The sequence below is a fragment of the Mauremys reevesii genome, linkage group 25 (genome assembly GCF_016161935.1).
Source record: "Mauremys reevesii isolate NIE-2019 linkage group 25, ASM1616193v1, whole genome shotgun sequence".
Taxonomy (NCBI): Eukaryota; Metazoa; Chordata; order Testudines; family Geoemydidae; genus Mauremys; species Mauremys reevesii.
In genome coordinates, this window is record NC_052647.1 from 11,620,159 (window position 1) to 11,633,750 (window position 13,592).

Genomic DNA, 13,592 nt, shown 5'->3' on the forward strand with positions numbered 1-13,592 from the left:
CGTGTCCTGCAGCTCCCGGCCCCTGAGTGCCCAGCGGGGCCAGAGCTCCCCCGTGTCCTGCAGCACCCGGCCCCTGAGTGCCCGGCGGGGCCAGAGCTCCCCCATGTCCTGCAGAACCCGGCCCCTGAATGCCCGGCGGGGCCAGAGCTCCCCCATGTCCTGCAGCTCCCGGCCCCTGCGGGCCCCGGGGGGCCAGAGCTCCCCCGTGTCCTGCAGCTCCCAGCCCCTGAGTGCCCAGCGGGGCCAGAGCTCCCTGCCCCCGTGTCCTGCAGCTCCCAGCCCCTGAGTGCCCAGCGGGGCCAGAGCTCCCCGCCCCCGTGTCCTGCAGCTCCCGGCCCCTGAGTGCCCAGCGGGGCCAGAGCTCCCTGCCCCCGTGTCCTGCAGCTCCCAGCCCGAGTGCCCAGCGGGGCCAGAGCTCCCTGCCCCCGTGTCCTGCAGCTCCCGGCCCCTGAGTGCCCAGCGGGGCCAGAGCTCCCCTGTGTCCTGCAGCTCCCGGCCCCTGAGTGCCCAGTGGGGCATGAACCAGAGCTCCCCACCCCTGTGTCCTGCAGCTCCTGGCCCCTGAGTGCCCAGGGGGCAGAACTCCCCGTCCCCGTGGCCTGCAGCACCTGGCCCCTGAGTGCCCAGCGGGGCCAGAGCTCCCCCATGTCCTGCAGCACCCGGCCCCTGAATGCCCAGCGGGGCCAGAGCTCCCCGCCCCCGTGTCCTGCAGCACCCGGCCCCTGAGTGCCCAGCAGGGCCAGAGCTCCCCCATGTCCTGCAGCACCCGGCCCCTGAGTGCCCAGCGGGGCCAGAGCTCCCCGCCCCCGTGTCCTGCAGCACCCGGCCCCTGAGTGCCCAGTGGGGCCAGAGCTCCCCGCCCCCGTGGCCTGCAGCACCTGGCCCCTGAGTGCCCAGCAGGGCCAGAGCTCCCCACCCCCGTGTCCTGCAGCACCCGGCCCCTGAGTGCCCGGGGGGCAGAACTCCCAGTCCCCGTGGCCTGCAGCACCTGGCCCGAGTGCCCAGTGGGGCCAGAGCTCCCCGCCCCTATGTCCTGCAGCACCCGGCCCCTAAGTGCTCAGTGGGGCCAGAGCTCCCCGCCCCCATGTCCTGCAGCACCTGGCCCCTGAGTGCCCAGCGGGGCCAGAGCTCCTCCATGTCCTGCAGCTCCCGGCCCCTGAGTGCCCAGGGGGCAGAACTCCCCGTCCCCATGGCCTGCAGCACCTGGCCCCTGAGTGCCCAGTGGGGCCAGAGCTCCCCGCCCCTATGTCCTGCAGCACCCGGCCCCTGAGTGCCCAGTGAGGCCAGAGCTCCCCGCCCCTGTGTCCTGCAGCACCAGGCCCCTGGTTGCCCCCCAGGGGCAGCGCTGCCCCCGTGGGGGCCCGGCTCCATTTCGAGTGGCTCGCAGAGACTCTGCACTAGCTCTGGGTGCAGGGAACGAGAACCAGGCTCCTGCTTTGCACACGAGAAGGAGAAAAAGTCTGTGTATCTCCAGCTCTATAGCCCCATATCCCGTCCTATACGCCCCCTGTGTCCCTCTACGCTCCCCGTCTATTGATGCACACACACTCTATCCCTTATAGCCACCACCTCTGCCCCATATAACTCCGTGTCTGCATCCCTCTAGAGCCCTTTCTATCTCCCCCAGAATCCCCCTCTGTACCCAGAGCCCCTTCAATCCCCCTCAAGCCAGGCGCACCAGCCTCCCTCCCGCCACGTGGGCTTCACAGCCACCAACTACAATTCCCAGCATGCCCCTCTCCCGAGCCACGCCCCCCCGCTTAAGCAATGCCATTGGCTAGCCCTGCTGCCATCTCATCCAATGGAAAGCCACAAAGTGGGGCAGAATGGCCAATGGGAGAGGCGCGGGGAGGCGAGCTGTTTGAAAGGTTCCCTGGGCCAGGGAGGTGGCTTTTGTTTGCTGTTCCCACAGGGAGATCAGCTGGGTGAGCAGGGGTAGGTTACAGGGGGCTGGAGTTAAGGGGTGTTGGGGATGGAGGGGGTTGGGTTGGGGGCCTGGGGATGGATATTTGGAAGGTGTGTGTGGGAGGGTTGCTGGGTTTGGCTAATGGAGTGGGTTGTTGGGGGGATGGGTTGATGGGTGGGGCTGAAGGTGGAAGGTTGGGGTCTGGACTGTGGGGGGCTGGGATTGGAGGAGTTGGGCTGGAGGTGGGGTGCTGAGATTGAGGGGGTGGGGCTGGAGGTGAAAGGTGGGGAGCTGGAGGTGGAAGGTTGTGGGGGTCAGGGGCTGGATTGAGGATGGGGGTCAGGGGCTGGATTGAGGGCTGGAGGTGGAGGTTGTGGGGATTGGGGGCTGGATTGGGGGCTGGGATTGAGGGTATGGGGATGGGGGTCGGGGCTGGAGGTGGAAGGTTGTGAGGATCGGGGCTGGAGGTGGGGGTCGGGGCTGGATTGGGGGCTGGGATTGAGGGGATGGCTGGATGGGGAGAGAGGTGGAAGGTGGGGGCTGGGATTGGGGATGGAGGTGGAAGGTGAGGAGCTGGAGGTGGAGGGTTGTGGGAGTCGGGGGCTGGAATTGAGGGGATGGGGATGGGGGTCAGGGGCTGGATGGGGAGGGAGGTGGAAGGTGGGGGCTGGAGGAGGAGGGTTGTGGGGGTCAGGGGCTGGGATTGGGGGGATGGAGGTGGAAGGTGAAGGGCTGGAGGTGGAGGGTTGTGGGGGTCAGGGGCTGGATGGGGGGAGAGAGGTGGAAGGTGGGGGCTGGGATTGGGGATGGAGGTGGAAGGTGGGGCTGGAGGTGGAGGTTGTGGGGTCAGGGGCTGGGATTGGGGCTGGAGGTGGAAGGTGAGGCTGGAGGTGGAGGTTGTGGGGATCAGGGGCTGGGATTGGGGCTGGAGGTGGAAGGTGAGGGGCTGGAGGTGGAGGGTTGTGGGGGATCAGGGGCTGGATGGGGAGGAGGTGGAAGGTGAGGGGCTGGAGGTACAGGGTTGTGGGGTGTCGGGGCTGGAATTGAGGGGATGGGGATGGGCTGGATGGGGAGGGAGGTTGAAGGTGGGGGCTGGAGGTATAAGGTTGTGGGGTCGGGGCTGGGATTGGGGGCTGGAGGTGGAAGGTGAGGGCTGGAGGTGGAGGTTGTGGGGATCAGGGGCTGGATGGGGAGGAGGTGGAAGGTGGGGCTGGGATTGGGGTGGAAGGTGAAGGGCTGGAGGTGGAGGGTTGTGGGGGGTCGGGGCTGGGATTGGGGGGGCTGGAGGTGGAAGGTGAGGGGCTGGAGGTGGAGGGTTGTGGGGGATCAGGGGCTGGATGGGCTCTGAGCTCCTGGAGGGAGCAGCGCTGGGCCAGGAGCCCTGTGGAGGTGTCACCAGTGGGTGCCCCTTGGGGTGGGGTGGGGGGCCTGAGCCTCCATTTTTCCTGCCAATCTGGGAAGATGTTGGAGCGTCTCCCCCTTTCCTCTCAGTTCCCATTTGTCTGCAGTGGGGAGCCCTGGAGAACTCGGGGTGCCCCCCGGCGCAGCAGGCAGAGCCATCGCCAGGTAACTGTCAGCACCATCATCTGGCTCTGGGGCTGAGGACACATTACAGGGTTTACAGGATGGGACCCAGGCTTCAAGTTAGAGCTGGGAACAGAATTCAGGGGTCCCGACTCCCAAACCTGCTTCTTTAACCCTCTTCTCTTCCTCATTAGACCCCGAATCCCCCCTAGTGACAGGAATAGCACCCAGGAATCCTGACCCACCCATCCCTCTCCCTCTAGACCCCACTATCCTCCCAGAGCCAGGGAGAGAACCCAGGGGTCCTGGCTCCCAGCCCCCCTGCTCTAACCCACCAGCCCCCACTATCCTCCCAGAGCCAGGGAGAGAACTCAGGAGTCCTGGCTCCCAGCCCCCCTGCTCTAACCACTGCACCCCACGCCCCTGGGAACTCAGGAGTTCAAGCCAAACATTTCAGTAGAAGTAGGGTCAGGTGCCCGTGGGGATCGGGGTGGATCCTGGCCCTGACTCGGAGCAGGGAGCGGTTAGGTAGGAGCGCCTGGTTCCATATCGGAGTGCCAAGCCCTGGGGGGCAGCGTGGTGCAGTGGTTAGAGGAGGGACTTAGGGAGTGGGGTTCCTGATGGTTCTCTCTGCCTGTCTAGGCTTGAAACAGCATGATCCAGTGCTTCCAGTACAGAGCTGGGAGCCAGGACTCCTGGGTTCCATTCCCAGCCCTAGGAGGGGAGTGGAGCCTGGTGGTTAGAGCGGGGGCGGGGCTGGGAGCCAGGACTCCTGGGTTCCATTCCCAACCCTGGGAGGGGAGTGGGGCCTGGTGGTTAGAGCAGGGGTGGGGCTGGGAGCCAGGACTCCTGGGTTCCATTCCCAGCCCTGGGAGGGGAGTGGGGTCTGGTGGTTAGAGCGGGGGCGGGGCTGGGAGCCAGGACTCCTGGGTTCTGTTCTCAGCCCTGGGAGGAGTGGGGTCTGATGGTTGGGGTGGGGAGCCAGGACTCCTGGGTTCTGTTCTCTGCCCTGGGAGGGGAGTGGGGTCTGATGGTTAGGGCGGGGCGGGGTGGGAGCCAGGACTCCTGGGTTCCATTCCCAACCCTGGGAGGGGAGTGGGGTCTGATGGTTGGGGCAGGGGCGGGGCTGGGAGCCAGGACTCCTGGGTTCCATTCCCAGCCCTGGGAGGGGAGTGGGGTCTGATGGTTGGGGTGGGGGTGGGAGCCAGGACTCCTGGGTTCTGTTCCCAGCCCTAGGAGGGAAGTGGGGTCTGATGGTTGGGGCGGGGGCGGGGCTGGGAGCCAGGACTCCTGGGTTCCATTCCCAGCCCTGGGAGGGGAGTGGGGTCTGATGGTTGGGGCGGGGGCGGGGCTGGGAGCCAGGACTCCTGGGTTCTGTTCTCAGCTGTGTCCCTGACGGACTCTGACCTCTTGGGCTAGCTCCCTCACCCCGGTCTCCCTGCTGGTGCCCAGATTTCAGTCTCGCTCTTTCCCCCACTGCAGAGACCAGGGATTTAATGGCCAAGTACATCCCCGAGCCGGGCATCTCTTCCCTGGTGGGGGCCAGCCTGGCCGACCTCGATGGCCCCCTGGAGCTGCTGGAGGGGGGCAGCGAGCCGAGCGGGGCCTTCTGCTGGAGCGCCAACATTGATCACTGCATCTCGTACCTCAACGAGGCAGGTGGCGTCCCGGGTGCCGGGCAGGGAGGGGTTAATATTCCTTGGGCAACGGGCTGGTTCCTGCCTTGACTGCGGTGGGCCCCGTTAACCCTCCTCACTCGATTCATGGGGGGATCCCACACTCGTTGTGAATTTCCTGGGTCAAAGAAAAGGCACCTCTCCAGCCCGGGGGGGATTCCTCTGCCAACAGCCAGGCTGCAGCCGGCTTGGCCCTGGAATCCAGCCCTTCTTGGTACAGATCCCTGGGGACCCTCAGCGTGGGGACCTGGGTCAATGGCTGGGGGGAGTCAAATTGGCATGGGGTGGAGCTAGTGGGGAGGAGCTACAACTGGGCAGGGGTGGGGCTAATTGGGCAGGGAGCGGAGCAAGCTGGGGGTGTGACTGGTCGGGCCTTGGGGTAATCGGGGAGGGGATGGGGGCACGAGGGAGCTAATGGGGGGATATAACTGGGGAGGGGATGGGGCTGAGTGGGAGTGGGTGGGGCCCATTGGGGAGGTGGGTCGCAAGTGGGGAAGGGGCAGGGCTAATTGGGATCCAGATCTGACACCCCCCCGCCCCCCGGTCTGGCCCGTCTGCCCCTGCAGGAGGTGGCGGGGCTGGGGCTGGCCCCGCTCTGGGCGGAGGGAGGTTTTGACCTCCGGGCCCTGGTGAACAGCACCTGGGCCCTGCTGCGGCGCTACCGGGAGGCCTCCGCCAAGCTGGGCGCCATGGAGGCCGAGGAGCTGAGGCGAGCTGGCGAGCTGGGCTACCTGAGGAGCCGGCAGAGCAAGCTCAAGGTGGGTGCCGGGGAGCCGGGGTGTGGAGGGGGCTGTGGTTTGCACCGGGTCGGGGAAAGGGCCCATCTGGCTCGGACTCCCACCCCCGCGTCGAGTCGGACGAAGGAGGCGCCCAGCCTTGTGCCCCTTCTCCAGCAGCGGCAGGCACCAGCGGGTTCAGCCGAGGGGACAGATCACCCTGGGCCATTGCCCACCAACAGCCCGGTGCGGTTTTTGGTGGCAGTGGGACCCCCCCCTGCATTGGTTGTTGCCGTGTCCCCTGAGCCCTGTGATCGGGCCGCCCCTCTCGGCCTGCATCGCCGCGGGTCAGGATGCTACCCCGGCAAGCTGCTTCCCTGTGGCGGAGAGTTCCACAGGCTGACGGCCCTGCATCCGCCGTCTCCTTTTCCCACGCCAGGCGCAAGTGGAGGCCTGCGAGAGGGAGATCGCGGCTGTGCAGAGCAAGGAGCAGCAGCTGCAGACCAAGAACACAGAGCTGCTGGCCTCGCTGAAAGGAGAGAAGGACGAGGTGAGGGGGCGCGGGACGGGGGGGTCTTCCCACCCGGCTGCCCCATCCCACGGTGACCTCCCAACTCCCCCGCTGGAAGGGGAGCATAGGAACCGCCAGAGTGGGTGGGACCCGTCTCCCATTTCAGACAGGGGACAGGCCCCAAAGGCTTCGGCTGGGGGGTAGAAATATCACCGACGCAGTTATGGGATAATCTGCTCCCCGCATGGAGTCCCATCCTGACCCCTCATGGACACTGGCTTGGGTTAACCTCTGGGCATTAACTCTTACAAGTTGGCGGTTGGTATCCGTATCACCTCCCCGGCCCGCTTGGAACCTGGCTGAGTTCTCGGCCTCGACGGCTTCCTGTGGCAGGGAGTTCCACAGGCTAGTGACACACGAGCAGCCATTGTGGTCATGAAGGCACCTGAGCGATGGTGATCGGAGCCTGGGTTCTAGCTGGGCAAAGGGGCTGGTGCAGGGGCTGGGGCATCACCCCCCCCCAGCACGCCTTGGGGCACTACCCCCTGCACTGGCCGCCCACCCAGCAGCCCTGCCTCCCTACTCCCTGCCCACCCAGGGACACCCCCAACACCCACCCACCTGGGGGCATGGCTGAAGCACTGGCCAGCAGCGATGCATGATCCAGAAGGGCAGAGGTTATAGTGAAGGGAGGGGGGAGTGCTGCCCTGCCCCCGGGGCGGTTCCGGTTTGATCGGTGCCTTGGGGTGCCCAGCAGGTGGCGAAGCTCCTGGCCACCCTCGCCAGCCGTGGGGCACAGCACCGCCACGAGGTGAGGAGGAAGGAGCAGGAGCTGAGCCGGCTGAAGGAGAAGATGAGCCAGCAGCTGGCGGACAAGAGGGACAGGCGGGCGGGTGAGTGGGGAGTGCCGGGGTGGGTGGGGGTGACCTCCCCTGTGGATCTACCTTCTGCCTCCCTGCTGCAGTGCCCATGGGATTCAGGCTTCTCCACTTGCTGCGTTCTCTGCGGCTGTTAAACAGCTGCCACGCTCCGCCCCAGAGGCAGCTGCATTTCGGTGGTGGGTGAGTGGTCCTTGCGGAGGGCTCTGGGGATCTTCCTGCTAGAGGCAGAAGATTTCAGCAGAAAGCTAAAGTTCAGGGGAGGTAGCATTGTACGGTAGCTAGAGAAGGGGACTTTATGGGCCAGGACTCCTGGGTTCTATCCCTAGCACTGTCAGGTGAGTGGGGCCCAGTGGTTAGAGCAGGGGGCAGGGAGCCAGGACTCCTGGGTTCTGTCCCTGGCTCAGTGGTTAGAGTGGGGGGCGGGGAGCCAGGACTCCTGGGTTCTATCCCTAGCACTGTCAGGTGAATGGACCCAGTGGTTAGAGCAGGGGGCGGGGAGCCAGGACTCCTGGGTTCTGTCCCTGGCTCTGTGGTTAGAGCCGGGGGGAGGGTTAGCTCGTTTGGGGCTGTCATTCTGAGAGTCCCCCCCTTGCTCCCTCCAGCCATGGAGATTCTCAACAGCCTGGGCCGGGCAGACGGCAGGAGGGCAACCTGGAAAACTGGGAAGTCGCTCAGCAAGTAAGAGCCGTGGCCTCTGTGGTTGGCACCTGGAGCTCTGGGTGGAGGTGGCCCCTGGACATGGCAGACGAGGGCAGCTGGCATGTGCCTGGCGGGTGGAGGGGTTGCGTGGCTGGCTCTGAGCAATGCGGGGAGGTTGTGTGGGGCGGGGTTCCTCTGTGGTGGCTCAGGGAGGCTGAGGGGTGTGTAGGCAGTTGGAGGGGAGGGGCTGAGTGGATGATGGGACATTGGAAGGTGGGGCTCGGGGGAGGGGGTCCAGGGGGCTCTGGCTGAGGGGGGCCAGTGGAGGGGAGATGGGGCTGGTGGCGGGGAAGGGAGGGTCTGGGTGAATGGGAGCAGTAGGGATGTCTTGGTGGGCGGGTGCTGGGGGGCTCTGGGGGATGCTGGGGGTGGGCGGTGCTGGGGGGCTCCGGGAGACACTGGTGGCTCTCAGTGGGTAGCTCCCCGTGGCATCGCTCCCCGCCCGGGCAGGAAGGAGGAGGAGATGTTCCGCTCCCTGCTGGCGGCGCAGGAGAAGCAGCTGCAGGAGCTGACGCTGGAGAACGCGGAGCTGAAGCAGCTGCTGGGCGAGGACGGTGTCGCTGCCAGCGCGGCCCAGGTGAGCTCTGCCCTCCGGGGGCTGCTGGGGGGGGGGGGTTGCTGCCTCCCCGGCCGCTCATCCCGCCCCGTCCCCCCACGCGCAGGGCGGCGAAGGGGAGCCGGCGCCGGAGGGGACCTGTTCGTCTGATGCGACGCGGGAGCAGCTGACCCGCAGCATCCAGGACCAATGGCGCAGCCATGTGGAAAGTCTGGGCAGTCAGGGTACGAAAACCCCCGCCCCCCCAGCTGTGATCTCATCTGGGGTCCTCCTCCCCCCCCCCCCATGGGGATCTCACAAGGTGACGGGCTGGGCGTCTGTTACACCATGGCCCCGCCCCAAACGTGCCCAGAGGAATCCCCCCAGTCTCTCCGGAGAGGGAGCCCAAACCGTGCACCCCCACCGCCTGCTGTCCCCATATCCTGCCCTAGACCTTCACCCCTCCCCACATCCTCTCTTCTGTCCCAGCCCTAGAGAGACCCCCAGTCCCTACGCTGAGGGGGCTTCACTCCAGGGTGTCTCCACCAATGGTCCCCCATCCCCACTCTCCTCCTCGCTGGGCCAGGATGGGGGTCTTGCCCTGTCTGTTCATTCAGTCCTGGTGGTGGTGGAGAATCTTCCCCCGAGCGGCCGGCTCCACTCAGGGTCCTGGCTCCACTCAGGGAGCCCAGACCCCCTCCCCCACAGTCGCACCTTCTGGAGCTCAGCTGCCCTTGCTCCGTCCTTCCAGCCGTGCCCGCCGGTTCCCAGGGGTGTGAGGCCGAGGGCGGGGACCATGTGATCAGCGTGACGGACCACGACAAGGAGATCATGAAGCTGAAGGCGGAGATTGAGGACAGCCAGCAGCTGATTGCCTTGCAGCAGCAATGCTTCCAGGTGAGCACCCTCGCAGGGGGAACTCCCTCCCCCCCCCCGAGTACCCCACGGGTGGGCCCCAGGTTCCTGAGCCACAATCAAGAGATGGGAGCATCCCATGGCATTGTCTGAGCGGCCGAACCAGGCAGCTCTACGCCAGTGGTCCTGGAGCTCATCCCACCCACCCGCTGCTGGGATCCTGGCTCCGGATCTGGTGCCCACCCTTCCAGGAGGATGGGGATAAACAGGGGAGGGGTCAGAGAAGACCCACGAGAAGGATTAAAAGATTGGAAAACCTGCCTCCCAGAGAGACACGCCGGGTGCTTAACAAAGGGGGGGGTGACTTGATCACCGACTGGAAGTACCTACCTGTGCTCGTCAGTCTGCCAGGCAAAGGCCTAAGGAGCCAATGGCTGGAAGATGAAGCTAGACCAATGCAGACAGAACTGAGACGTACGTTCCTTAACAACGAAGGGGATTAATTAACCACTGGCACAACTTACTGAGGGCCGGGGGTGACTCTCCACTGCTGGCAATGGGACATCTCGGTTCTAGTTCAAACGGGAACGAATTCAGGGAAGTCCCATGGCCTGTGTTCACACACCAGCCCAAAACCAGAGAGAGACAAAACAGGCTGCTTCCTAAGACAGAGAGGGACAACTCCCCCCCTTACTCCGGGGGCGCTGTCTGCTGACTGCCTCTGATGGCAGCTTCCCCGCAGAGCCCCCGGCCTGCAGGCCGGAGCAAGAAAACCCAGTTTTCCAACTCACCACATTTTGGCAGCTGCTTCCCAGCTTGTCCCGGCTCTTTGTAGTTGTTGCTCCAACTCAGAGATCACCTCCACCTGCCGCTCAGTCTCTGTCTCCCTCTGTTGGTTGGAGCATGTACTACAGCAGAAGCTGGTGCTTTGTGACCCAAAGGCGGTGGGTTCGATTCCCCGCTAGCCACACCTCCAGGGGATTGCTGCCTCTTCAGGCCCGTGGCATCTCTCCCCATCCTCCTCCCAGGAGCAATTGATCGCAGCTGCCAACAATGAGCTGCCGGCCAACCTGAGGGGCTCCTACTTCCTGGAGGAGCAGCAGCGGCTGCAGGAGGAGCAGGAGGCGTTCCAGCAGCAGAAGCGAGCCTTCGAGGAGGAGCGCAAGAACTTCACGGAAGCTGCCATCCGCCTGGGGCACGAGGTGGGAAGGGGACGGGGGATCGCTCGCTAAACAGCATCCTCCTCCGTGAGCCGGCTTCTGGATTGCTGGCTCTGTGGGTCATTTTGTGGGTGGGTGGGGCCTGTATCTTTGGTTCTCAATGGCGTTCAGATGCCTCGCCCCTTTAGCCACTGGCGGGCCCAAGGGTCGCTGGTGCAGAGGGATGCAGGGGCGAGGGCCGGGTGGTGGGGAGCGCTTGGGGGCTGGCACCCAGGGAAGCCGTTTGAAAAGTTGCTGGAGTCGGGAGCGTGAGCAGTGGGGAAAGGGGGAGGGGATGGAAGGAGTCGTCTATGGGGATCTTGCCGTGGTCTCGAAAGTGGCCTTCCCTCCCCCGGCGTCCTGGCATCTTATTTCTCCTCGTCCCCTCTCCTGCCAGAGGAAGCAGTTTGAGGAGGAACGAGCCCTGCTCCTGAAGCAGCATTTCCTGAGCACAATGGCGGGGCTGGGACCCAGAGACCCCGGGCGGAGACAATCGGCCCCACTCGCCCCACGAGGTGAGTCGGACCGGACCAGCACCTGGGTTTCTGGCCGAGGCACGTGGATTCCCACCGCCGCTGGGAAAGGCTCTGCAGCTCCCAAGGGGACCCTGGGAGAGGCTCTAGGGCCCTGTGGTGGGATCTCAGCACCGTCTACCAGCATCACAGCTCCCTTGCCCTGGGCAGGGAGGGCGGGTGGGGAAGCTGTGAACCCTGCTGCTTGCCCCTGGCTCAGACCCTGCCCTGAAGGGCACCTGACTGGAAGCAGAGCTGGGGCAGAAGGTCTGGACTCCTCCTCCAGGCAGTCCTGACCGAAGGCCCTCGCACACCCAGCACCGGCTGTATCTACACTCCTGCGTGTGAGCGCTGCGTGTCTGCAGCCCTCCCGTCCACTGCCAGGCCCCATGGCTGCTGCGTCTAACCTCCCTCCCTTTCCCTTCCTCCTCAGCTGCAGAACAGGAGATTCTCCCCCAGCCAAAGAAATGGAACAAACCCACCTACACCCCCTACCCGAAGGCCAACACCCCAGCAGTGCTGGTCAGAGGCAGGCACCTCGCCCCCAGTCCTGCCACCCCCAGCACGGCGGAGCTGCTCAGGGTGCTGAAGCTCATCCCGGATAACGGGTACGGGGTGGCGGGGGAAGGCCGCGCTCTGCGAGGTGGACCAGGCATAAGCTAGTAATTCCCGACCGCTATGGCCAGCTGCCTCACTGCAGCCAGACTCAGCTGCCACTGATCTAACCAGTGAGCGAGCCCGGCTGCTGCAGTTATTGGGCTGGGGACGTGGAACAGCCCTAGAGGGTCACGAGCGGCACATGGGTTGGCTGGAAAGCAGGCGATGACGGCCCCCCAGGGCCCAGCACAGGGCCTCATTGTTGAGGAAGGGGAAGGAGATGCACAAAAGTCTGGCTGTGAAGTGCTGGAGTCACCAGGACGGGGACCTGTGCCAAGGATTGGGGAAGCCGCCGCCAATGGGAGGTGGAGGGTGGGAATCTGGGAGAAGCTGGAGGTTGGGTGTGGGGGGAGGGAGTAGAGGGGAGTTCATTAGCAACTACACCCGCCAGTAGGACTCAGGCATTAAGAGCAGCTGCCATGTCTCCTGCGCTGTGTTTGGGACCTTCTCCGTGTCCCCATGTGTAAGGGAAAGAAAATGGAATCCAGGACGTAGTAGAACATGATTCTGAATCTCTCATCCTGATCTCCCCACAGACCCCCGCCCCCCACGCAGAGTAATGACCAGAGGGAAAGCCACAAAGATACAGCCTGCCAGACGGAGAGCGAGGACTTCTGGCCCGTTAGCGGTGACCTTCTGGACCATTTCTTAGACAGCTCCTTCTAGCCCCTTGCTGCGTTTACCTGGAAGAACCTGACCTCAGCCCACTGTTCCCACCCAGCTCCTCCATTGGTGGAAGAAGAGGGTCAGCTGCTCCCAGTGCTGCACAATCTTTGAGCACCACTAGTAACATTTGTGTGTGGCTGTGTGTGTGTGGGGGGGTGTTTCTCCCCTTCTTGGAAGATCTAATCCACCCTGCTGAGTGTTACCTTCCGGCTCAGAGCTCCATAGCGGCAGCCTGTGAGGGTTGTAACTTGGTAGATGAGAGCTCACTACGAGCTCACGAGTTGGGAATTCTCTTTGGAGAGGAATCCCTACTCCTTGCCTGTAAGCTTTTTATCCTTACTGGAAGTCTCTGATATTTTTACTTTTTTAACGGTCGTGGTTTTAAATATTGGGCTGTTCTATAAAAGCCAGTTAAACGCTGCTTGCTCAGTGCCTTTCTCCACTGAAACCCCCTCAAGGCTGGGTGCTAGCAAACTCCCACCCAACCCATGGATTGTGAATGTGAAAAACTGGCCTTGAAGAATGGAGAAGGGATTTCCCCTCCCCTGAGTGGTGGTGTTCTGTGTCCTGGTGTGGGGGGAGGGGTTCTTAGCTACTTTTATAGTTCTCATAATAAAGAGACATTTCAATGAAGAATGGTTTTTGTCTTTAAAATGGGGTGATAGCGAAGGGGTTTGGTTGGCCAGCTCGGCTGAGGGGCTGTGGCATAGGTGAGGGCCAAAGCAAGCTCCAGCCTCGCCAGTCCAATTTGGGTCAATTTCTGGGGGCGTGGTAGGTGGGGGAAGAAGCTGTCCTGTTTTTGGAGCTGCCCAAGGAGTCTGCATGGAGCAGGGTTGCCCTTGTCCTGCACCTCTGGGCACACGGACTGACGCCCCTTCCTGTCTGACCCTGCTTCCCATCATGCACTGGGGCGCGTACAGGGCTGTCCCTCAGTCCCAGAATGCACCAGGGCAGTTGTCAAGTCACTTAATCCCTCACACTGCACTGAGGGGAGGGTCAGGGATGCCCGTCCTGCTCTTCCACAATGCACTGGGGGGAGGGTCAGGGACGCCCGTTCCGCTCCTTCCCACAATGCACTGGGGGGAGGGTCAGGGATGCCCATCCTGCTCTTCCCACAATGCACTGCGGGGGAGGGTCAGGGATGCCCATCCCGCTCCTTCCCACAATGCCCTGGGGGGAGGGTCAGGGATGCCCGTTCCGCTCTTCCCACAATGCACCGGGGGAAGGTCAGGGATGCCCACGCTGCTCCTTCCCA

The 13,592-nt window shown here is 64.1% G+C and overlaps 1 protein-coding gene across 1 annotated transcript; it reads left to right on the forward strand.

Annotated features, from left to right (window-relative positions):
* Positions 1 to 1,805: 1,805 nt before the first annotated feature.
* Positions 1,806 to 12,970, forward strand: LOC120391175 (afadin- and alpha-actinin-binding protein-like). The gene is made up of 14 exons (XM_039514604.1): positions 1,806 to 1,925; positions 3,398 to 3,472; positions 4,913 to 5,085; positions 5,673 to 5,864; positions 6,262 to 6,372; positions 7,091 to 7,226; positions 7,817 to 7,892; positions 8,364 to 8,490; positions 8,576 to 8,693; positions 9,200 to 9,345; positions 10,332 to 10,505; positions 10,900 to 11,017; positions 11,448 to 11,622; positions 12,208 to 12,970. The coding sequence occupies exons 3-14, from the start codon at positions 4,927 to 4,929 to the stop codon at positions 12,335 to 12,337; spliced, it is 1,662 nt and encodes a 553-aa protein (XP_039370538.1). The 5' UTR covers positions 1,806 to 1,925; positions 3,398 to 3,472; positions 4,913 to 4,926; the 3' UTR covers positions 12,338 to 12,970.
* The last annotated feature ends 622 nt before the right edge of the window (positions 12,971 to 13,592 follow it).

Bases quoted from the DNA above. Each gene is read 5' to 3' on its own strand.
- LOC120391175 (XM_039514604.1), top strand. From the start codon at position 4,927: ATGGCCAAGTACATCCCCGAGCCGGGCATCTCTTCCCTGGTGGGGGCC. The intron at 8,694-9,199 runs GTACGAAAACCC...CCGTCCTTCCAG, and splicing joins GGAAAGTCTGGGCAGTCAGG to CCGTGCCCGCCGGTTCCCAG. The intron at 9,346-10,331 runs GTGAGCACCCTC...TCCTCCTCCCAG, and splicing joins TGCAGCAGCAATGCTTCCAG to GAGCAATTGATCGCAGCTGC.